The following is a 19477-nucleotide window of genomic DNA, read 5'->3' as shown; positions in this document are numbered from 1 at the left end:
AGAGCGGTCTCACCTTGCAGCGCTGATCCCTTAATGCCTGTAGAGCGCTGGGGACATGTCAAGGGCTAATGTCAGCCTGGCAAAAGCTCTCCCTCAAGGCATGTCAGTTTTACCTTTTCCTTTGCCAGGGGGGTGCGATGGCAGCCATTCCCCATCCCACGCAGGGGCCCCGGGCAACGTCCCGCCTGCCCCAGCGCACACAGGGGCCGCAGCCGCGCCGGCGCCTGACCCCCTTTCTCAGCCCTCGCCAGGAGGTGGCAGCCGCACCCTGTTCCCCTCCCGCGGCTCCTCCGCCCGCCCCGCCAGCGCGCGCGCGGCCCCGGCCCCTCCCCCTCCCCGCGAGCTCCTGACCCACATTCCGGCAGCGCCGCCGCGCAGCCTGTGCCCGGGGCAGCCGAACCCGCCGCGGCTCAGTGCGGCAGCTGCCGAGCGGGGGAGAGGCTGGCGAGCGGCGGCGGCGGCTCTGCGGCGCTATGGGACCGTAGCACCCACCGCAGGCAGCAGAGAGGTGAGGGAGCCGCACGGGCGCCTTGTAAACCCCCCTCTGCACGCGGCCGCGCTGCCCTAGACGGAGCCCGGCAGCAGGGTGCCCTGCCAGACAGACCCAGCAACAGTGTGTAAAGCCCCCCCCTCCCCCGCCCATTTTGCATTTCTCCCCGGTTGTGGTTGTGCAGCCTCCCGGGCGTGGTGCATTGTGTATCCCGGTAGCAGCCGCCTCCCGCTCTTTGCTCTCAGTGGCTGGACCTGGGCTCAGCAGCAGCAGCAGCAAGCTCCGTGCAGGTCGCCTAGCGACGGTGCATCTGATCCTGGAGAGGCGCGAGCTCCTGGGGCGCAGAGGGTGCGGGGTCTCGCCTGGCAGCACCCCGGTGCCATCCGCATCGCAGCCAGAAGGGCAGCGGCTTCCCTGCCTGCTCCATGGGCCGGGAATGGGGGGATGCTGCGGTGATCGCTGTAGGCTTGTGGCAGGGCTGTAAACACTAGTGTGTGGAGCAGTTTCTTTGGTGACTGTGGTTACAGCCTGCCTTCGTGCTAGGGCAGCAACTCGCGGCCATATCGCCTTTCCCAGGTCACTGGCAGGAGCGGAGTAGCCAGCGAAGGTAAGTGCTGGAGAAAAGAGGCTTTTATTTTTATCCTTGGCAGAATGCTCTACGTTTTTATAGTGACTGTGTGTAGCCCAGTGACACACATTTGTAATCCCCCAGAACTGGCATGAAAAGTCTCCTTTTCTTTTGGAATTTACTTGAGTAACTGTCATTAAAATCATTGGAGTTAAAGTTTGTCCCTTTACGTTTTGGACTTTTGGATTTCAGTGGGATTTTATGTGTTAGAGAAATTAGGTTGCTTCTTGCACTTAAGTACACAAACAAAACACCCTAAAGCACTGAGAGGGACTATAGCAAATTCTGGGCAGATATCCAGGTGCCTTGCTCTGCAGCTCTGCAGTGTTTGTGTCATGCAGATGGTTTGACAACCATCCTAATACAAGTGGAGTTGCCAATATGGTGGAAAGCAGAGAGAAATACCTGAGGCCAGATTTGATCTCAATTGCACCATTGTGAATAACTCCACTGAAGTCAATGGAATGATACTGCTGTGAGATCAGAATCAAGCCCCTTGGGGTGTTTATCTCATGCAAACCTCCATTCATTTTAAAGTTTGCTCTGGAATCAACATAATTGTAATTTTCAAGTTTATATCCCCCACCAACTTCTACCCTTTTCTTTGCCCCCTCCTGCCTTTTTAAAAAAAGGTATTAGAGGAAAGAGGCCACAGTGTATTCAATAATTGATGAGAAGTACTGTTACTGTCGAGTCCCAGCAGCTCAACATTCAGATAACAAACAGTTCTGGTGACAAAGGCATTTGAAACAAAGGAGCCATTTTAGAAAATGCTTGAGAGAAATTATTTATCTCCTTGCTTTTGTGGTTGTAAACCAAGAGATCACTTTTAAACTGGGGGTACCTTTTTGGAGAGTAGAAAACTGAAGTAACAGAGAAATAAAATAGAGGAAATAAAGTTAAATTTCCTTTCTGTACTACAGCATATATTTCCCAGATGCACTGCTGCTGGCTTATTGTCATCTCCTGTTTCAAACATCTGGTTACACAGTGAAAGAACTATTTTGTGTACTTGTCCAGCCATGAATAGTTGAAATGGTTCAATGTGCATGTGCTGCTCATCTTGCTTAATTGAGCACGGATGCCTACTTGTAGTAATTTCTGTGAGGATGTATTGCATGCTTTTCATCCTGTTACATGGTGATAAATTAGATTTTAGGAGCAGTGATGACAGTAGACAATAGCATCTTTCTGTGGTTACCTTTAAAATATATTTGGGATAGTCACATTTCTAAGCCAAGCATGGAGAATCCAGATGCAGTGCCACATATTTGAATTTAATGTCTTAGTTTTTAGAGTTGGTGAAAAATGTTGCTAGAAATGTTAAGTGTGGTTGTCAGTTTCACTTTTGGAATAGATTATTTATTGCCTACCTAGATTCTTGCCTGAAACTGATAGGCATTGTTTTTCAGAGATGTTGTATTTCACATTAAGACAAATAGCCATTTGTAGAAAAAACTTCAGGAAACCATTGAATATGAATGAATGCTATAGATTTCCCACAAAACACTGCTAACTTTCCTGCTAGCTTTGGTGCATTTCAGGGAATAGGCCTGTATATAAAGTTATATAAAGTGGGGAAGGATAGCTCAGTGGTTTAAGCATTGGCCTGCTAAACCCAGGATTGTGAGTTCAGTCCTTGAGGGGCCCACTTAAGGATCTGGGGCAATATGAGTAGTTGGTCCTGCTAGTGAACGCAGGGTCCCTTCCAGTTCTATGAGATAGGTGTATCTCCATATATTATTATTTATTTGTTATCATGTCAGCAGTGTAGAAAGTGCCTCTTAACCCTTTGGGAGTCAGAGCCCACAGGACAGGTGTTGCACAAAGTTTTAGTAGATAGATACTGTCCTTAGTTCTATGTAGCAAAGAATTTTGTTAAGTGACAAAAGATCTTTTTCTATTGACCTTGCCACAGAATCGTAACCCGATGAGACTAGTACTGCTAACACAGCCAGAATGCTAAACCATACTTAAGCACTTCAAGGCTGTGCTGCACTAGCTTTTCTTTTCTTTTAAAATTCCCATTGTTGCTAGCAGGTGTAGCTCAGTAGTGGGAGCACTAAGGTACACAAGGTTCCAGGTGGCTGCTGGCAAATTAAGTACCTTGTATTCTAAACCTGCTCAGAGTAGGTTTGTACTCAGAGCTGAACTGTGATCAGCACTGGCCCAGCTGCAATCATTATTAGCACTGATCCTGCTTTATTATATAGAGGAGGTATAAGATGCACAAAACCAGACCCAGGAGAGCTTTATTTGCTCCATGGGCCACTTGCAGCACTAGCAGAAAATTGCAAAGAGAAAAATCTGGGCTGGCTGGAGAGCAAGGCCTACTGGTTCTAAATGCCACTGGGTCTTTGGGAGAGTTGGTCTCTGTACCATTCATGAATGTCTGCTAAGCCTCATTGAGAAGGTGGTTTGTCTGATGCTCCTCAGTGGTCTTTGTTGCTTGATGGTATAGATCATCATAAGACCACAAGCCCAGGGAGAGCAGAACATTTCTCAGGAGTTTATGGAAGGAAGGAGAGTCCTAATCCGGATGAACTTGCTAGAGTGCTGGGAAAGAAACCAGGTGATTTGGGGAGATCCAAAATGAGGAGTGAATAAAATGAAGATGGATGATTGGACTTAGGTGAAATAAGATGGAGAGTGGGGATAACTGATGCTGGTGAGGGTAACACTGAGAGTTGTAGGTTGATGAGGGTCTGAGAAGAAAGTCTGTGGTGTCGGGAGGTGAAGAGAAGGAGCTGAGAGGTTCAAAAGATGGTTTGCAGACTTGATGTATGACGAGAGGGAAATTGTGACTTGTTAGAGGTGCTTGGAAGAGTGGGACTGTCTTGGAGGGGGCCTAGCAGGTACGGGGTGCTGGAATCATGGTTCTGCACCCAAAATGAATTGCACAGATCTCCCACACACACCCCCAAGTGCTATAATACTTACAGAGTGCTTTACTGTTATTGGTTGATCCTCACAACAGCCCTGTGAGGTAGGTAATTGTAATTATTATTATCTGTCAGCTATAGCTGGTGAGACTGCGGTGCAGAGATTAAATGACTTGCCCAAGGCTGCAGAGCAAATCCATGCAAGAGGCAGGATTAGAACTCAGGAACTCCTGGCTCATAGCCCAGACCAAAATCCCTTGGATGATGCTGGCTCTTCATTAATTCAATGTTCATTCACAATTAATGCTTTTATGGAGGTGATTGGGGAAGGAAGACATCAACTGGGGAAAACATAGCATGCCTGTGAAATTTAAACCTAAAATAAATAGTGATACCATTTACCTCTTACATAATACATGTAAACAAGTCTCTAATTACAGCCAATACTATGTGTCTGTGTCTGAAGTCATTCAGTTTAGAGAAAAAAAAAGAACACATATAGGATCCAGGTCATTCTATGTTCATGATGCTGCTCTGCTGGTGCATGAACCAGGAACAGGTTGCTTTATAGGCCATTTCCAAAATACAAAGACATTAATGGAAGTCTTTGCATTGGGCTTGGTATTGGTTACCATGCAAATATGATGGAAAAAGAAAAATTATGGGATCTGTGCTTCTCACCCTCCTCCACAGTGTTTCAGGTCATGAGAGTACATCCATCTGTAGTGTGGCAACTTCTATGTCACCTATCCTTTATGATCACAGTACCAACAAGGAGGACTGGCACATGCTAAGAATGGAAACACTTTGGGTACAAACCAGTGCCTGTAGTTCTTGGAAGTTCTGCTCAGTTTCTATGACTCTGACATGGCGATCATCAAACTAAACAGGTCAGCTTTTTCCCCAAACATACCTTGACAAAACTACAGCCCTGCTGATAACTGACATTGTTCAGTTACCCTGTTTCCTGCAGGTATCAATAATATTGGTGAGCTGGACGTGTGCAATGAAACAGGTTCTGGTTCTTTGGAACATAACTGAGAGCATTATTTCTTTGGGCAGATTTTTCCCCATTGTTAATTTCTTGGGATTTTATAGTCCCCGGCACAGGCAACAGTGAGAAGACATGAGGAGAGCTGGTGTGGGGGAAGGAATGAGGAGAACTCTCATCGCACCAGCCAAAGAGGAGAGGGGAGCACAGCTTGCCCAAGCCAGGGAGGAGAAGGGGAGCTCTTCCTTTGCTTCTAGCAGGAGATATGGAGTTGTGCTCACCCTCATATCCTTTAAACCCTGGGCTTGAGCTAAAAAGGGAACAGTGACTTCACAACAAGCCTCCCACGCATCTACTGTGTATGGAAGCCATTCCCCAAAGGCACCCTGGTCAAAACTGCAGGGGCCTTTGTGAGGTGGCCATGTTTCTCCTTCCACCCGTTGCCTGTCTTATCTATGTAGATTCTGGGTTCTTGGGGGCAAGAACTATCACTATGTGTTTGTATCGCGCCCGGCACTGGATAAAGATAAAATGAAAAACCTTATTCAGCTTTGTATTGTGCAGAAGGGGAAATGTAGCACTGAAACATTCATTGTGTTACATACAGATTGCATGGGCACAACTATTGCTGCTTCCTATGAAAAAGAGAAGGAAAAAAAATCACAGTAAGCAGAATGAAACTGAAACTTACAAACTAAGAGGCATCTGATCATTTCTATGGGGGAAATCCAAGTGAAAGGGAGAGGATTCCTGAGTTTCATCTTGCAGAGTTTCCTCACCACGAGCAGCTGCTGGAACATAGCTCATGTCATGTACATTATCACATAAGCTATTGTAAAAGTTCGTGAGGCGATCAGGCTGTAACAAAATGGGGATTTTCCCTTATGTTGTATGTCAGCCTATATGAGTTTTACTGTTTTGCATGAATACAGTGTGTGCCTCAGTTTCCCTGTGTGCTGCACAAATACCTCGGTGGTGGGAATGGGGTGTGTGACTTTGGATGAGACCTCTGGGGCAGGTGAGGCTGCACCAGCTGTCTGCAAGTATGCTATGACCAGTGCCCTTTGTAACCTGAGACCCAATAGGGGGATGCGACCAGGTGACTCTTCGCCCCGGGAAGCAAGACAAAGAGAAGGAGGAGGAGCAACGGGGGTGTCTGAGGTCAGGATGGTGGAAGCCGGCAGTCTGCTGTGGGGGACTGGAAGGGCGGGAGTCCAGGGTGTCTGGCCCAGGACTCCCCAAGGTAGATTTGGCTGAAAGGAATTGATTTCTATGATAGCAGGCTCTGTTCTACGCAGTGTTCCTGTTCTACGCAGCTAATAAACCCTTCTGTTCTACATGCTGGCTGAGAGTCACTGCTGACTACAGGAGTTGGGGCACAGGGCCCTCTGGCTTCCCCAGGAGCCGAGCCTGGGCGGACTCGGTGCAGGAAGCACAGGGTGTGGAAGGGGATGCTGAATTCTCCAAGATCAGAGCCAGGAAGGTCGAAGCTGTGTAAGCTTCTTGCCCTGGAGACAGTATGCTCAGAGAGAGGAGGCATGCTACACCAGAGTCCTGAATGGCTTCATATGGAGTAGTTCCAGAGCATCGGCCCGGTGACTCCGTGACACAAGCCCAGATCACTTTCCCTAGAGATATTTGTGACGTGGTAGCCTCTCTTTCACAAGTGATGTTGGTGCTCATAAGAAACTCTACCCTCCTATTCTTGTGATGTCTGGAACTTCTACATCGGTGTTACTATGTTCTATGGAGAAATTATTTGGTTTGTATACACAGTCCAAGAAGACTCATTCCATAGTATGACAAAGATGCAAGATCACAGCATCATTCGCTACAATGCAACCGTAAGATCTTTCTCCTGCCAAAGTTATCGCTATCAGCTTCAGCATGTAGGACACAATCTCCAAGATGGCATGGACTGTACATCCTTACTGAATTCTCATCATATTTCCTGTCATAAATTTTCGGGAGACTTGGGCTTCTGTGATTGCTCCCTTTTTTTCCTTTTCAATAAAAAATAAGACAATGAAACTAAAGTTGAAAATACAACTATGTAAAGTGATTAAAAAGGAGCTTGAAAATGTTGCCCACTTTGCCTACTTGGTGGGCTGAAAATATCTTCACCTACGTATCCTTTGCAGTGTAATAGTTGTGTTTGTGTACAATTGGATTTTGAGTAATATAATGGTAATGCTGTCAATCAACTTTCTATTTAATGAACTTTTTAAAAAAGTCATTTACTGCTGATTGTCTCTTGCTTTAATTATAGCTTCTTACTCTTCCTGACTTTACTCCGCTTCTTCTTCCGTTCAGTAAATCACGTTGTGTATCTTGTATTCCTTTTATCTTCCTTTAATCACTTACAGCATTCTCTTCCCCCTGCCATGTTGTGGTGTTTGCCTCCTTCCTGACTCTATTTACAGCAAAAATCTATTTGTCAACACTATATTCCCCCCACACACACCCACACCAATTCTTTCAAGTAGCTTGGAAATTTTACCAGACACTTAACAGCATAAGAGGGGTGTGGGAGTGGGAATAGTCACTGCCCAGAGATAAGACCCTGATGAGAAACAGCCCTTTCTTTCCACACACCCCTTTCCCGGTTGTTGGGAAAAGGATATGGGGTGTGATTTCCTACCAGGGTGCTGTTCCTGGACCCTGCTTGATGACTTTGTATTTCATATCAGTCTCTGCCTGTTAGTTGACTGATAGATTGGAATCTCTTTCCTGGTCTCCAAAACCTTCTTTCTTCTGCAGTGGAGACAAAGCATTGTGTCTCTGCCCTTATTCCTGTCAAGCCTCGCTGAGGCCTCAGTTGCCTGGCTGCTGTTAGGGTGGGCTGTTTCTGCTACTCTCTGTAAATGTTCCCAGTACCCACCTCAGGTCATAGCTTCCTTGTTCAGGTTTTCTTCTTCCATGACTAGCTTCAATGCCTGCCTCTGATGCTGCTCAGAGCGATCTCAAGCAGCAGAAGAGTGAAATTGACCTAATTCGCATCAGTTCCTGGTTAGTCAGAGGGTTGTGAATAGGGACAGTGAAAACTGACAAGACTATGGTGATTGCTGTAGGTTGGGAGAAATGATCAGGAGCAGCAGAAGCACTGAGCCTGTTTGCAGCCTTGGGAAGTTGCCCCTGAATCAGTTTATAACAGGTTCACATTTGCCACGTTTGCTTTACAATCTACAAACTTCTCAAATAAAATTAAAGCTTACTGGCTGCAGAAGTTGAAAGCACTTGCTTGGGAAAACTTCCTACTCTCCATAGGCATATAGAACTCTTTCAAACCCTGTTAAAACACATAGAGCTTGCTCTACAATGTAATCCATAAAATGTGCTTTGCTGTGCATTGTGCACACAGTCAGGGCTCCCAGCAAGGTCACATACATACACACAGAGTTGTTCTGGTTTCCTCAGCATGCAAAACAGTTCGTTGAGCACCAAGTAGGAACCAGATCAATCGGCCATAGAATTTCCTAAATAACTGTTTCTCATTTCTGAGTCAGCTCAACTGCAGACTCATCAGGAGTTCATTGTATTGCTCCTTAGCTGTGTCTGGGGTCCTGCAATCCTCAGAGGGACCGTGATAAGAGGTTAACACTTACATAACACTTTCCATCAGAGGATCTCAGTGCTTCACAAAAATAACGTTCCTCTGTGCCATCCTTCTGCTGAACTGTTGTATAGTGGCTCATTTTACTGGAATAAGGTATATCCTGGGTCCTGTTGCAGTCATTTGGCTCCATGAAATGTTAACACAAGGATAGTTTTCTCTCTCACACCCCTTTTCAGCTTGTCTGCCTCTTGTAGCATCAGGGTAAAGTTGTCACTACCACAAAAGCTGTCTGGATGCAATGGTACGAGAGCTTTTTACCATAGGAAGGATTTCTGCTCAATCAGTATGGATCATGTTGGAGTTTCCCTGAATTTCTAGATTGATGCTGCTATCTTCCTTTTGCCTCAAAGGGCTGTCCTGCATTGTCCGGTTGCATCTCTTTTTGGTAAGACTTAGATGTTCATGTCAATTGTTACACAAAATCAGTGTGAAGGCAATTAAAGTGCTTATTGACTGGCAACTGGTTCAGCATTGTGCTAATCGAATGATTAATTTAATCCTATTTGCTCCAAGCAAACCTCACAGAAGATACTAGTAAAAACTTGTCCTTTATATAATTCTGCTGAATTCAGCTAAGTTACACCAGGGATGCATTTGGCCCTTTGACCCATTGTTAGCAGAAGGATGCCAATGTTTCATTTCCATAAACTGTTGTGTACTAGGAATTGTCAAAGCTCTCAGGCAGTCCTAGAATTCAGTTGCTTTTAAGAGTCAGTAATGAGGACAAAACTGGAGCAAAGGTACCATGCCTTCAACTCTTGTAGACAGTAAGCAGAGGACCAAGAACGCAAAATAAATGAATAAAAATTGGGCAGCAGCGTTTTGCAGTTTGGAACAGTTGTCCAAGTGGCTGTTTGATGCTTGTGATGGTATCCCCGTACCACTGTGCTACGCTTTTGCCAGGGCAATCTTTAACAGAGGACACAGTGAAGTTAGAATAAAAGAGGCAAAATTCATGGGCGTGTGTGTGTATGTGTGTGTGTGTATATAAAAATATTTTTAAACAAGTCAAATCTCAGACATTGTATGCAAAATACAATTTAACATTCCCTTTATATAAGTACAAATGACAGGAATATTGCACATTGGATGATAATTGTTAATTTTTAAAAAACCTACTGTAGTGAACAAGCCATGAAAACCATGAACTTCTTTGAGTGCACCTTTGTGACTTTCATAAATGCAACCAAATATTTATAAAATGTCTTTATAAATTACTTAGCATGAGAAACAAGTTATGAAAGAAGAGTGTTGAAAGTGTCAGGTTCTGAAATTTTTCCTGCTTTCTGAAGAATAAACTTTCACGTAGGCAAATTTTGTCCTTTGCCATGAAAAAGAGTTTGACCTCACAATGTAAAACCTGGTCATTGTTACTCAGCTAACCAGTGTTGTCAGAAACGGTTCCAGTCAAATCATGCATCACCTGTTCTTCTGCCATGGAGAAATCTGCATAGGGATAGGAAAGCTTGAGTTTAAATCTGGCATCATCTGTGACGTTATATATGCCACCTGACAAAGGGGTGCTCTGGAAATGCAGTGTTTGAACCTAAGCTCTGATGCTGCTGGATAAATTTGAAATGTTCAGTATTCTACAGATTTGGGAAATAGAAGATTGAATGAGTCTAAATTTAAACTTTGATTTCCTGTTTAACTGCCTGGCATTGCTACCCAAGATCCCTAGATTATTTTCTTTGTTGCCTTGGTGGTAATATTGTATCCATTTTGAAGCAACTAATACAGTTTGTTTGCTCAGGGGCCAAATTGAGGGAGGAGGAAATTGTGTAGTTTTAGCTCCAGCCGCAAACCATGCTGCTGCCAGCCACTTGAGATGCCAAAACACCATTGCCTGCAAATTGTCTTCCTGATAAATCAGTTCCCTGTTATATCTTGCATGCAGTGATGTCAGCTGACCTCTTTTTTTGCTATTTGTGAAATAGTTTATACGTCAACAGCATTAACTAACACAGAGGTTCCCAACTTCATTGCACTGTGACCCCCTTCTGACAACACAAATTACTACATGACCCCAGGAAGGAAGACTGGAGCCTGCCCGAGCCCCACTGCCCCGTGTGTGTGTTGTGGGGGCAAAGCCCCAGCCCCAGCCCCACTGCCCTGGATGTGGGGGACCAAAGCCCAAGACCAAGAGCTTCAGCCTCAGGCAGGGGGCCTGTAACCTGAGCCCCCACACCTAGGGCTGAAGCCCTCAGGCTTGGACCATGGGCTTTGGCTCTGGCGACCCCATTAAGAACAGTTTAAAAACTGCTGCACGAACATCATTAGGTTTCAGTTATGTGCCTATCTAAGGTGCTTGCATTGCCCCATTGTATTTGAACACCTCACAATGTCTAACATACTTACCTTGCAACGCCCCTGTGAGGCAAGGAAGTGCTGTTATCCCCATTTTACAGATGGGGAATGGAGGCTCAGAGAGATGAAGTGACTTGCCCAGGGTGTCAAAGGATGTTTGTGGCAAAGCAGAAATTGAACGCAGTCTCCCACAACCTAGGCTAGCACTCTGACCAATGGACAACCTTTCCTCACAAGCACTGTTGAGGTGAATGAGGGGCATCACACCTTTTACAGATATTGCTCCAGACTGTCTGCAGCCAGAGGGCTTGCCTGCGCTTAAAATGCGACAGCAGCAGAGCAGCATTTCAGCATAGACACTACCTACACCAATGGGAGGAGGGGGAGTTCTCCCCTTGGCATAAGTAATCCACTTCCCCAAGAAGCAGTAGCTAGGTCCATGGAAGAATTTTTCCATTGACTTAGCACTGTCTACATGGGGACTTAGGTCAGTTTAACTATGCCATTCAGGGAGGTGTGGATTTTTCACACCCCTGACTGATGTCATTAAACTGACTAATTTGCTAGTGTGGACCATGTCAGAGACAGAGATCACTATGTTGGTTAAACGTAGTTCATGATGTGACGGTTACTTTGCAACCATAAGGACTAGACTTAATACTTTTTAAATGAAAAAGTTTAGGTTCTGGAGATTCTAAAATGGCTGACTCTCAAAACCAAAACAAACAAAATCCTTGTACAACTCCCGTATTTTCTTCAGTGAGGCAGTTTCAACAACAAATGATGTGATTTGTGCTGATTATCTACATCCCATTTAAAAAAAGGGACCAGCAACAATTGCAAGTTTTCTAATGATGTGGAGTCATCTCTGTCTTCATCATGGGTCACCTGTGTATTGTCAGTACACTGCATTTTCAGCACTGATGCTTTCTTATGACTCAAACAAGTCTTTGAAACTCTACAATAAGCATTAGTGAGTCAGATGAGTTTGCTAGTCAAATGCATGCTTGGGCCTCTTGTGAAACAAACAAAACTGCCTTGGTTTTTTCTCTTTTTCTTTGTAAAATTAAATTTTATTTGAATAGGGTGACTTTCTTTCTTCAGTTGTGCCCAGGGGACCTTTTTTTTTCCTTAAACAAAACCACAACTTTAGAGTTAAGATGTGAAATCTAGCAGTTTACCTTTCATTTATCTCTGCCTTTAGCAAATCTTAACCTTTCAGATTGCTGTTGGTTTCCATCTAGCATGGCAAGACATAATCAACCGTAAGAATCATTTAAGAGCTAAAAGTCAATATTTGCTATAAACAATATTTTTTTTCTTTAAAAAGTGTCTCATTGCTGCTAATCCAAGATGTGCTGTAAACCTTTATTTATAGCATTTTCTTCTCTCTGGATCTTCCAACAAATCTGGTAGTGTGTGCTGCCCTTGTACCATACCACCCATGGAGATTTTTTGTTCTTGTTTTTGCACAGAAAGACAGAAATGTAAGCATTCTTGACTTACAGGAAACCAATTTTAAGAGAAATTATCAATTTCCTTCTGATGTCTCTTTGATCAGAAAACAGGAGACCACAAGCTGAGTCTCTTTCACTATCGCAGGACGCTTTTCCAAACATAGAAGTAGGTTTAGATGAAATGTTTCAAGCTAATCGAATCACATTGTTCATAAGTAGCATACTTTAGTTAAAATTATGGTGTGTGGCTTTTTAAAAAATCATTGACAAGTTAGTTTTGCTGGAAGCAGCTGATATACTATTGAGTTGTTACATTTTTGCAGAAATGCATTATAAAGATTCTAGGCGAAAATAAATTGTAAGGGAATAGTTCTGGCTGTTCTAATTTGTTGTAATTTCATAAATAGCCTAGTATGTATCCAGTCAAGACCAGGTTCATCTTTCTGCAGTGTAAGAAACCACTCTCTAGAAGTGAATACTGCTGGGCTCCTCAAAAAGAACAGTATTTAAGGTGGTGATACAGATATTGTAATTCTACTTCTCTGACGATACCATTTTACAGAACTCTCAGCCCCAGACCTAGTTTCCCAGCATGGGTGTGGTAGCGGCAGTCTCTTATGTCTTAGTGTCGTGGGGGTCGGTTAACTTGCTTGAGGGCAGCAAAAGCAAAGTCTGGGTCCCTGACTGGCCATCCCATGCTGAGAATGGATACTACCCACCAATCACAGTAAGTTTCTACACCTACATGGGAGATGGGATTCAGGACCAAGAGACTCCTCTGCTGAAAGACCCTCTACCAGCTGTGCTCTCTTTGGCCATTTGGGTGGAGTCTGGCTGCCTGCCTGTAGCCAAGAGGAGCAATAGATGTGCATTCTTGAGGCAGTAGCCTTTGCTGTCATCTCATTCACACCAAAGGCTTCCCATACTTGGTGTTGAGCCAGATCTATGCATGTGGGGACTAGCTTTTTAAAGTTCCTAGGGTGAAATCTTGGACCCAGTGAAGTCAATGAGAGTTTGCCATTGATGTCAATGGGGGTAGAATTTCAGTCCTAACCTTTATCTTCTTTTTTTCTAGAACTGGTTTAAAGAAGAAAAAAGCTAGTTTTGTGAGTAATTTCAAAGTCATTTAAGTTTCAAATAATTCTAAGTGGACCGATTCTTTTAAAGTTTTTAGACATTTTTATCTAAAGCAACAGTTCTGAAACTTTAGCAACCCAAGGACCCCCATTTTGATTTAAAAAAATGTGGGAACCTCCAAGCTCCCCTGCTCAGGCCTGGCCCCGTCTCTTCTCTGAGGCCCCACCTGCGCTTGTTCTCCCCTACTCTCTCTCACTTTCACCAGGCTGCAGCAGGGGGTTGGGGTGCAGGAGGGGGTGTGGGCTCTGGGAAGAAGTTTGGGCACAGGATGGAGTGTGGGCTCTGGGAGGGAGTTTGGGTGTGGGTTGCAGGCTCTGGGCTGGGATTAGAGGGGGTGAGGGGGGTGAGCCCTGGCTGAGAGGCGCTTACCTTGGGCAGCTCCCGAAAGCGACTGGCACATCCCTCTGACAGTGGCTCCTAGGTGGGGGACCAGGTGGTATCCGCTCACTGCCCCTAGCTGCAGGCACCACCCCCACAGCTCACATTGGCCATAGTTTCCGGCCAATGGGAGCTGCGGAGTTGGTGCTCGGGGTGGGGGCAGCGCACAGAGACCCCCTGCCCACCCCACCCCCAGGGGCCACAGGGACGTGCCAGCCACTTCCGGGAATGGTGCAGAGCCAGGGTAGGTAGGAAGCCTGCCTTAACCCCACTGCGCCACCAGACTTTTAGTGTGCAGAAGGCTCTGGGAGGGAGGGAAAGGAGTTGATCAGTGGGACTCATGGACCCCCGGGAACCCCCAAGGGTCCGCGGACCCCAGTTTGAGAAACACTGATCTAAAACATTATCAATAGGGCCCTATCAGATTTACAGTCATGGAAAATGTGTCATGGACTGTGAAATCTGTGGACCAGATTTCACAGGGGAGACCAGCGTTTCTCAAATTGGGGGCGTCAAAAAGGAAGTTGCAGGGCGGTCACAAGGTTACTTTAGGGTGGTCGCGGTATTGCCACCCTTACATCTGCTTTGCCGTCAGAGCTCAGCAGCCAGAGAGTGGCGATGTTGGCCAGGTGCCCAGCTCTGAAGGCAGTGCCCTGCCAGCAGCAGTGCAGAAGTAAGGGTGGCAATACCATACCATGTCACGGTTGCCACCCTTACTTCTGCTGCTGGCAGTGGCTCTGCCATCAGAACTGGGCTCCCGGCCAGCAGCCACTGCTCTCCAGCTGCCCAGGTCTGAAGGCAGCACCGCTGCCAGCAGTAGCACAGAAGTAAGGGTAGCAGTACTGCGACACCCCCCCTCGCCCATACACAGTATCCTTATGACCTTCCCCAACTCCTTTTTGGGTCAGGACCCCTACAGTTACACCACCATGACATTTCATATTTAAATAATTTTATGATTTCAGCTAACTATTTATAAAATCCTATGAGCATGAAATTTGACCAAAATGGACCCTTAATTTGGTAAAGCCCTAATTATCAACCTTTTTTTCATTTGCCAAAACTGAGTATTTCATAAACACATGTTGTTGAGGTATTTGCTTTTAAAATAGTAACTTTGATATGAAAAAAGGAAGAAAAACCCCAAACCAGTATTGACCTTTTTAAAACCACTTTTTGAAACAGACCAATTTTTAATTATAAACTTTTCAAAAACTTCAGACCAGCTCTACTTTTTCCACAGAACCTGACCTTGAGGCCCATGAAGACAGAAGGTTTCACAAACCCGTAATACTAAGGATTCCTAGCACTGCAGCTCTGAATTTTTGGGTGCAGAACCATAAGTGCATTTGGTCTCCCATCTGGAGCTCTGGTAACAGAGAAGCACAGTCTCCAACAGGAAGCTCCTTCACTGACCAAGTTCAAGAAGGAACTGATTGGGGATGCTCAGAGGGCAACATATATGCTTAGCAAGGGGTGATGTATGACAGCCAGTAGAGGGCCTAGATTGTGTCCTGTTCCTGCTCCTACTGTCATTATGGGTCAGAATATTTTAAGACTAAAGACTGTTTCATTTATCTCATGCTAAGACCCAGCAATGAGAGTGCTGTACAAATTATATCTTTAGACAGAAAACTATGGGGGAGGGCAGTTTACGTCCCCTCCAGTCTTGGCCCTTCTCTCCCATTTCACCTGCACTTGATACTGTCTAAGGAACATGAAAAGCTTCCCTAGGGAGCATTAGAAGCCTGCCTGAACCAGAGTTTGTTGTTAGCCTCTGTCCATCCTTTCAAGCAGATGTCACAGCAGGCAGTAGCAATTACAGCTGTATTCAGGGGACAGCAGCATGATTCAGCCAGTCAAAAACAATCTAAATGGACTGAAGCTTTCACAGTTTAGGGATTATATATTTTTAGCGAGCAGCATGATGTGATCCAACCGGATAGCTGTGTTTTTATAAATGGAGCACTTGATCTTTTCTTTGCAGCAGGTGACAGTATAATATTCAGAGATGTCAGAAAAAGGAAAGGAAAATGATCACTAGGTGGAAGAAGGCGAGTGGGGGAGGGGGAAGTTTGCATCAGATTAGCAGTATCATTTGATCCTGCAAAAGTACCTGGGGTCAGATTTTCCAGGGTTCAGCTTCCCTTTGAACCCCCCCAAAAAGCTGCAAGATTTTCAAAAGGATGCTGAACTCTTCAACATATTGGGTGCCCAATTGTGTGAAAATCTGGCCTTTCATCAGAAGCCTAAATGTGAACTGAGTTCTTTTGAAAATCTGGCATGTAGGTAATTAGATTTTTTTTTTTAGACATTTTTGCTTCCTCTGCCTTTTAAAAACTGTGATGCAGCTATTACTGGCACAGAATGTGCCACCCTGTTGGCGGTTCCCTTTCCGTAATGGATGAATGGTCCCTATATTTGAAGTCTGTAAAGTGCTTTTGGATCCTTCTGGATGAAAGGTGGTAAATAGGAGATGTTTTATTGATCCTTTTGAGTATTTTGCTGTGTAAAATTGATAGTTGAATTCTACATCTTATTGGAAGTATTATTTCAGGGTGAAAACAATGCTACATTTTAGAAGCTTATGGAGAAAAGAGGTTGCTGGGGAGAGTCCCAGAAATCTGTAGTGTACAGGCTTGCTTCCCAGAAACAGACTTCTTATCTGAATTCCACCCACTGCTTTCAGCTAACTGGTAATCACAATGGAACTTAACTAGGCTTGCCTGTCTTGGAAGAGTCTAGTGGAGATGCTGATTAAAATGTGAGGAAGTAAATTACAAGACAGCAAACATATCACCTCAGGGATCTTGGTGCCTGGAAGGGTTGTTACTGTCTCATGTCTCCCATGTATGTCTCAAATCAGGATCCAGTCATAATACTTTGCACTTATTTAGTACTTTTCATCTGAGGATCTTCAAATACTGCATCAAATAGATGCTTAAGAAGAGAGGCTTACAATGCCCTTGTGAGGTTAGGTGCATGTTTTTTTGGAGTTACAAATGGCGACGATGTTGCAACTTCCCAAGTTCCAAGGAAGTCTATGAAAGAGTTTTTGTTGGGGAGCATTCTTGCTCTTAGTCCTGGGCTTTATCTAAGAAAATCTGTAATCTGAAAAAGAAAGGCATAGAGCAAAGTAGTATAGGTAAGATTTCAGGCTGAGGACTTGAACATAAACTTACTATTTTTGTTGGAATTAGAATTCTTAAAATAATTGCAGGAGGTATGTAGAAAAAATACATTGACAACTGAGACTGTTGAGACACTATTATATCTCTGTTAGTAAATAGGTCTAATCTTTTTTCTACAGCATCAGTTTTTTCTTCAAGAACAACTTTATCTGTGATTGGTTGAGGAGGATTGCGTGTCTGGAACATCAAAGCCACCACAATGAAGCACTTCCTGAGGTAACCCTTCTCCAAAACTATGTCTAGTGATAACTCATTTCCTTGTAGAACAATTTTGCTGTATTTTGACCCTTATCTTCTATGTAACTAGTGGAACATAGCTTATTATTGGTTGCTTTTCAGACACTTTGCCACCACCGTTTAATTAAAAATGTCAAATTGCTAGATTGTATTAAAACTTCATTTTCAGTTGTACAGAATATAGGGACTGGCCTATTGAATCGGATCAGTGATCCATCTAATCCAGTGGCATGTCACCAGTACTTGATATTTCAGAGGAAGGTTGAAGAAACTCACAAATGGACAACTAAAGAATGATCCGTTAATGGCAGAGAATCCCTTTGGTACTGCAGATTTCAGTATTGTTACTTAAGGTTGATCATCCATAATGGTCTGGTACCTAAGCCAATTTCACTGCCATCACTCTTTTGTTTAAATGGGTTTCCGTCACTATTTCTATCAGCAGTGATGTAGTGCTAAATGTTATAGTGTAGGAGCCTTGAGAAGTGATCTCAGGTTAGTAATTCTGTCACATGCGATAGGGTTTGAATATGGGTGCTTTGTCTTACAGTGACACAAGGTTGTTTAGATTTTGGAGGCTAATGTTTTACCAAGAAATTTTATCTAATTGAAAATCTGCACAACAGCAATTGTGAGCCTTCATGCATTTGTAATAAATACACATACGTCTCAACATGAAACACGCATAATTCAGCTTTTATTTTCCAAGCTTTAAGCTAGGTAGCAAAGCACGGTCAAAGCACACACATCGTTAATCAAAAAGCCCATTGGCAGCACATGTAAAATACTGTCTTTACAACATTCATATTCTCTGCAAACTTCATATGAGGGCAAGATTCACTGGTTTGCTCCAGCTACTTTTGAGCTGCTCCATATAAACCTGATTTGACTGGCTAATCAGACCCGGGGGACAGTAGTTTTCTACCAGCCCCCACTTACCCTGACAGCCTGCTGACACATCCCAGCAGCCATAACACACATCCTGTTCACTGCAGCCCCCCTGCCCTCCAGTCCCTCATCCCACAGGCCCTCAACACTCCTCATTCACTCCTTAGCCCATCAACAACTCTCCCCTCTGCTGCTTACCCACTACCCCTGGGACTTTCCTGGCCATTCACCAGCGCATCCCTGGCTCAGCACTCTGCTTCTGTCCCAGGTTAGGGGGGCTCCTCTCAACCGCAACCACCCAGAAGCTTCGTTAGCTTCCATCACCCAGCTAACACATGCAGCATAGGCCAAATTTGAGTGGTGAATGGCATTGCAGCCTTGCACATGGGGTCACAGTGCCAGTCCAGTTGGGTGGAGGCAGAGGGGTGGCCAGGGGTGATGAAGGAGCAGCTAGGCCAAACCTGAGTGAAACTGCAACCCTGCATGCCAGGTCGCAATGACACTTGCTCAGATTTGACCAGGCTGTTCCCTGTCCTGACGGAAGGGTGGCCGGGTCAAATGGGAATGGCGTTGCAACCCAGTGCACCAGGTGGAGTGGCAGTGGGCTGCTCTGTCCTGGATTTCAGGTGCCAGATCAACACTCTGGACTACTCCAGCAGCACTACACCCTGTCTGTCACTGACTGTATACAAGCCCCCTGGGGAACGAGGCTGATGGTTTAGAATTGTATGCATGCAGCCAGCTCTCTGTTTTTAATGTGCTATTAGTAAAGCTCCTGTTTTAGTCCAGCCCAAATCAGATAGACAATGCCTTCATTTTGACTCATATAATCACTTCCCTGTTGTTTCTTATTCTCTTCCTGTTGGGTGACTAATTGGGGAGGGTTAGCATGCTGATGGGCACACTTGAAATTAAAATAAATTCCTGTAGATGGCCAGAAGGAAACTGCCATCTCTCTACTTCATTTTATGATACTCCTAAAGTATCTTGGGAGGCACTCAGATGCTCTTTTGTTTAAATGGTTTTCCGTCACTATTTCTCTCAGGCACTTGGGAGGCACTCAGATGCTGTACCGGTGAGAGCCAAATAAGTATCTGTTTGGGAAACAGTTTTTCCCTTTCATGGGAAAGTCTAACATTTTGAAATTACTTTCCATTCTGATTTGGATTGAAAAGTCAAAATAGCTAAAAGTTTCAGCAAAATGAAAAATTCTGAAAAGTTTCAGTTTTGGAAATGTTGAAGTGGAAAAAGTGGACAGTTTTGAAGTATGTTTCA

The 19477-nt window shown here is 44.6% G+C and overlaps 1 protein-coding gene across 10 annotated transcripts in view; it reads left to right on the top strand.

The window, feature by feature from the left end:
- Positions 1–350: 350 nt before the first annotated feature.
- The window catches only part of ELMOD1 (ELMO domain containing 1), a 64574-nt gene continuing 45447 nt past the window's right edge, over positions 351–19477 (top strand). For 2 of the 10 annotated variants that reach the window (XM_045018552.1, XM_045018538.1), the window contains exons 1-2: positions 354–508; positions 17197–17293. In XM_045018552.1, the coding sequence (XP_044874487.1) occupies positions 17277–17293 (17 nt within the window). In that variant the 5' untranslated portion in view covers positions 354–508; positions 17197–17276. Of the gene's footprint in view, positions 509–840; positions 1098–3520; positions 3691–13446; positions 13478–15129; positions 15161–15238; positions 15259–17196; positions 17294–19477 lie in introns of those variants that run through there. The other 8 variants (XM_045018510.1, XM_045018535.1, XM_045018496.1 and 5 more) reach the window with 8 other exon arrangements.

The sequence above is a fragment of the Mauremys mutica genome, chromosome 1 (assembly GCF_020497125.1).
Source record: "Mauremys mutica isolate MM-2020 ecotype Southern chromosome 1, ASM2049712v1, whole genome shotgun sequence".
Classification (NCBI taxonomy): domain Eukaryota; kingdom Metazoa; phylum Chordata; order Testudines; family Geoemydidae; genus Mauremys; species Mauremys mutica.
Note: the sequence above shows the minus strand (reverse complement) of the source record. Positions and strands in the feature narration are given on the sequence as shown.